Source organism: Spea bombifrons, chromosome 7 (genome assembly GCF_027358695.1).
Source record: "Spea bombifrons isolate aSpeBom1 chromosome 7, aSpeBom1.2.pri, whole genome shotgun sequence".
NCBI classification, from domain to species: domain Eukaryota; kingdom Metazoa; phylum Chordata; class Amphibia; order Anura; family Pelobatidae; genus Spea; species Spea bombifrons.
Window position 1 is genome coordinate 16935166 of NC_071093.1, and position 5250 is coordinate 16940415.

The 5250-nt window shown below is 39.3% G+C and overlaps 1 protein-coding gene across 1 annotated transcript; it reads right to left on the bottom strand.

Moving 5' to 3' along the window:
- Window positions 1-686: 686 nt before the first annotated feature.
- Window positions 687-3216, bottom strand: LOC128502430 (caspase-8-like). The gene is made up of 3 exons (XM_053472261.1): window positions 2914-3216; window positions 1834-1939; window positions 687-1206 (listed from the first exon to the last, which is right to left on the bottom strand). The coding sequence occupies exons 1-3, from the start codon at window positions 3204-3206 to the stop codon at window positions 1060-1062; spliced, it is 546 nt and encodes a 181-aa protein (XP_053328236.1). The 5' UTR covers window positions 3207-3216; the 3' UTR covers window positions 687-1059.
- Window positions 3217-5250: the final 2034 nt, after the last annotated feature.

Here is a 5250-nt window from a genome sequence, read left to right on the forward strand (position 1 = left end):
GAAACAAGTGAACAGTGGACCAGAAAGGGCGTATGCGTGGGCAGTCCCACCAAAGGTGAAGAATGGAACAAGGCGAGAAGCCGCATCTCCAACACGCATCCGAGACAGCAGAGTTGAAGCGTGCAGTAGCTGCTGGGGATCGGTACCATTGGGTGAGTAGCTTGTAACACATTTCTTGGTCCCTATTGCTAAAGGAACAGCGGTGTACAAGAAAACACATTTCTTGGTCCCTATTGCTAAAGGAACAGCGGTGTACAAGAAAACACATCTTCTCCCACTGGTCTTCCAAGAAGACCATGTGCAGAGAGGACTCCCATTTGCCCATGAAGGAAGGGGGGACGGGGTGCAAGACCATCAGAAAGAGGCCGTAGAGGAGGGAGATGCCATGGGCAGGAAGCGAGGAAGCAGTGCATAGACGCTCAAATGTGGTAAGGCTCCTGAGGACAGGATGAGGCCAACTCAAAGATCGAAAAAAGTGACGCAGCTGTCCATAGCGGAATCGGCCGATAAAAACCCATATGGCGGAGATTAGTCAGCAGGAATGACCAGTCAACCCTGTCAAAAGCTTTCTCTGCCTCTGTGGAGAGAAAAATGGTGTCCCACCCATTGTAGGACGCCCACATACAATAAAGGTTGAGCCAGACTGCCTGTGGCGATCCCCATTGAATAACATGAAGGGCAGGTGCTTCTGTGATGGGTAACAGATATACTAACCCCATACACGAACACATACACACTCTAACATTACATGCCAATAAACACCATATGCACAAAAACTTATCAGTCTATACAATAAATTCCTTAAAAATGTCTGTGGTGACTAAAATTGCGTCAGCACATAATGCTTATTTTAAAGCCTGAAATGCCTGTTCTGAGGTCTGCTTAACCTTTACGTTTGCCTTTGTCAGCTCTATTAAGAGATTAACCGGTGTGGCAAGGTATCAGTATATGGTGTTAGAATCTCAGGAGGGAGTTTAAGTCTAACCCTAGGTCCACCACTAGTAGAGATTGTGGAGGATCCTGGATATATATATATACTTTTTTTTTACCCTACATTTTTTAAAAACTCATCCTGCTTTGTTCGTATTTAACAATTTTTTCCATAAGATTTTCATCAATGGTTTTCATTATGTTCTTAAGCCTCTCAAGTGAGTCTGGATGTAGAATGGCTTTCTTCTCCATTTCAGTAAAAATGTCCAACATATCCTGGAAAAGGAGAACACATTTTTATATAAAAAACATAGATAAAACCAATCATTTATCCAAATAACTTTGAAATGAGCATCTTTGTACACTTTACCTACAATTACCATTCCCTGAAATTAATTTATTTTGTTGCTTTAGGTAAGCTTACGTGCCCTCCTAGCGTCAGCACTAGCAATGAGAAGATGCATGTGCTGCAATTGTGAGTCTCATGCCCAATCCACAAAGAGCACACTATACAGTTAAGTTCTGTAGTTCCATGCCATAGGGCGTGTAACCTCCAATCTCAGTGTGAGTACAGGAGCATTTGCAGCTATGCAGAAGTATATTGGAAAAATGTGTTACAGGCTCTCAATAACATCTAAAAATCCTGATGTATTACTTGTCAATTATATATATATATATATATATATATATATATATATATATATTATTTTTCTTTTCCTTTCAATTCACTTTTTCTACTCATTATTATCCTCCATCATGCAAGGTTTTACTTGCATTATATTCTTTGGTTGAAACAAAAAGGGAGATGTAGTAATCCAAGGCACTCCATTCATTTGTATAATATTCATTATCATAGTCACTTAAAAGTCTGTCTGTAATATGAAGTTTAAAATCATTCCTTACTTCTATATTTTGCATCCTTGATATATAAATATCATTGCTCAATAAATGCTTGACTTTGCTCAGATCATCATTGGAGACGTGTAAAGATAAATCATAGAGTAAATGCCTGCATGAAAAGTAAACAGACATCAGTCATTTCTACAGAATCACAATAAAAGCACGTAGAAGCATACAGAGTGTTGAAAAAGCAAATTGTTTCAAGATAAAGGAAATGTTTTGGGTGACTGCTTATAGTAAGAACTTCTGGTCTTAAGTGGAACTCTAGATTGTAAACTCGTTTGAACAGAGCCCTCCTCACCTATTGTTTCTGTAAGTCAGATTTCGATGTTATAAAAGTAAACGTGAGCTCTGAACCCCCAAAGCGATGGACATGTCCCTCAGTGAAACCTTTGTCCCCCAAAACAGCTTGTCTGTCATCTTGGCTCCCAAGGAGCTTGCCTTTTTCATCATTGTCACCAAAACAGCTAGACTGTGTCATCTTTGCTCTGAAAAGCTGGTCTGTGTCATCTTTGCTCTGAAAAGCTGGTCTGTGTCATCTTTGCCCCCAAACAGTTTCCAGTGCCATGCAGTCTGCCTGTGCCATCTTTGCCCCAAAGTTATTGTTTCAAATAACTCTGTTTTCAGTAATTTATTTAAATGTAATTTGAAAATGTTTCATTTCATACTTAAAATGTTCTTTCACATTATCTGAACTATACCGATGATCTCTCAGTTGGCCCCAGGCCATTAAATGATGTCATGGGACACAGTGATATTAGGAATTATGTGTTTTCATATGTATCTTACTTAAGACTAATGTGTTTTTCAAATATACTTTAAATGCAGAGTTTATCCGTCTTCTAAAAAGAAGCCAGAACCTGACATGTACAGTGTGCCCAAAAATGGCACCATCAAATATGGGGCTGGTATTCAATTATTACCATTGCAGGTTTTAATTCCCAGCCTGGCACTGACCATAGGAAAAAATGAAATTAAATTTCTGCAAATTTTCCTTTTATCTGCATCATTTAGCATTTACCTATTGATATAGAATGAGGCACCCTTGGTGGGAAAAGCACCTTTAAGTATGTAACGTCTTACCTGTAGGGGATAATTTTGGACAATCCTGGAATTTTCATATCTTCCATCATTTGTTCCCTTTGTGTATTGAATTCTGTTTTGAGAAGATCATATCGGCGTATAGAGTATAAAAGCTCCTTAATAATAAATATGTTGTCTTCACCCAACAAGCCATTCTCCTGTAACTTATCAAAGAGTACTTTTATATTTGGTGTTGGTAGAATAAGGTCCTTGCACAAGAACATAAGCTCTTTCACCTCATTTGCATCCAGTTCATGTTCTAGTTTGAGCAACATACTCTGGAACTCGACCATGGTAGTGTGAAGAATTGTAAATATAAAAATGGGTCTGTAAAAGAAGAAAAAACCTGTCCTAGGTTATTTCATAAGTTTGTGTACCAATTCCCAAATTCTTACGCAGTTTTTTACATTTTTGTACATCACCCATCATTCTCACACTAATATCTACTTATACACACCCATTTACACACTCATGCTACACACACTAGCATACGAACTGTAGACAACCCAAGGTATTTAACTAGTGTAATTTTGACACTTTCCAGGGAGCCATTTTCACGGATGTCTGCTAAAGTTTGCAAATGCTCTGAAAAATACCCCTCGTCTTATAATCAGGGTCGTCTTATAATCAGACCTCAAATAGGTCTGATTATGAGACTAAGATCCAGATCCCCCGCAGCGATGCAGGGGACCTGGATCCTCCTGTGTTATGCCCCCCCAACTTACCGGTGCTTCTGAGTCCCCGGTGCTTAGTCCGGGCTGCGTGTAGAGCCGATACAATCGGGTAGAGCTCTACACGCTTCCCGGACTAAGCACTGGGGACTCAGAAGCACCGGTAAATTGGAGGAGGGGGGGGGCATAACACAGGAGGATGCAGGGGACCTGGATCCTCCTGTGTTATGCGTCCCCCCCAACTCAGAAGCACCGGTAAGTTTGGAGGAGGGAGGGGGAGTGTTAAATGGGGGGGGTGTAAGGCATTTCTGGAGGCAGATTGCTCTGTGAAATGCCTTTTAACCCCTTTAATGCCACTCTGCCTCCTGAAACGCCTTTTACCTCCCTATATGCCACTCTGCCCCATAATATGAGTTTTAACCCCCTAAAGGCAGAGTGGCACATAGGGGGTCAAAAGGCATATCATGGGGCACAGTGGCATATAGAGGGTTAAAAGGCGTATCATGGGGCACAGTGGCATTTAGAGGGTTAAAAGGCATATCATGGGGCACAGTGGCATATATAGGGGTATAAGGCATTCCTGGGGCAGAGTGAAAAAAAAAAAAAAGGAAATAAAAACAAAATATTTTTCTCAATCATAGCTTTTATTAACAAACAATTGTTCACATAGTTTACATGAACTAACATTTACTGGCAAAACTTTTTTCCTACAGGGTCGTCTTATATTCAGGCTCTCTTTTTTTCATAAGTTAATATTCAGATTTTGGGGGGGTCGTCTTATAATCGAGCAAATATGGTATATATCTTTGTGTTTTTACATTGCAATTAGATTTCTGTGCAACTGTAGAAAACCACACATTTGTGTTCACATACATCCCCTGACCTGATCCATAGATTAGGCATGTTTTAGGAAAACCTTAAATCCCATAGTAATGAATTTACTAAGTATATAACTGCAAGTTGCTCCACTTCTGCAAATCTGTGTAGTGCATTTCTGTTTAGATGCCCCAAATTTAAATTGCAGTATTTAAATTATATTGAGCTATGTCTCCACTGTATGTAATGTGCTCATATGAATTTCATAATGGTAATTAAATTGGCCCTTAATAGCAGATTGTAAGCTTGAAACCATATGAAGTGACATCAAACTAAAAATATTAACCATATGATTGGGGAAGAGAAGCAATACATAAACTAAATAAAAATCTTATTTTCAATAATTGCCAACAGCATGGTACTGCTTGGAAAAGCTGTCATTGCACAGACTAGGCTTATCAGGGTAATCAGGACAGTAAAATGTTGTCTGTCCAGTATACTTTAGCACAGCACACTCACCATCGTTTCTGTGCTTTAGTTTTTAAGGAGGGAAATTGAAGGCTGCCCCAATTCTTGCAAGATTTCCTGCAGATCCTGAAGGACCAGGATCATCTTGCACTAAAATCTTGCTAATTAACTAGAGTTTTAATTGTAAAATTGGCAGGGTATGCCTTTCTAAAATGCATTATGGGTTGCAATCTGCATCAAGATTTCTTATACAAGGCTTTAGTGTTCCTTATGATGAGATATGGATACAAAAAAGTTGATCTGCCTATAGGGAGACCACATTTTAGTTCTGCCAACGGTGTGTGAGATTATATACAGGTGTGTATATATATATATATATATA

Coding starts and splice junctions, on each gene's coding strand:
- LOC128502430 (XM_053472261.1), bottom strand. CDS start 3,206: ATGGTCGAGTTCCAGAGTATGTTGCTCAAACTAGAACATGAACTGGAT. Junction 1,940..2,913: donor TCCAAAATTATCCCCTACAG/GTAAGACGTTAC, acceptor CTTTTCATGCAG/GCATTTACTCTATGATTTAT. Junction 1,207..1,833: donor CAAGGATGCAAAATATAGAA/GTAAGGAATGAT, acceptor CTCCTTTTCCAG/GATATGTTGGACATTTTTAC.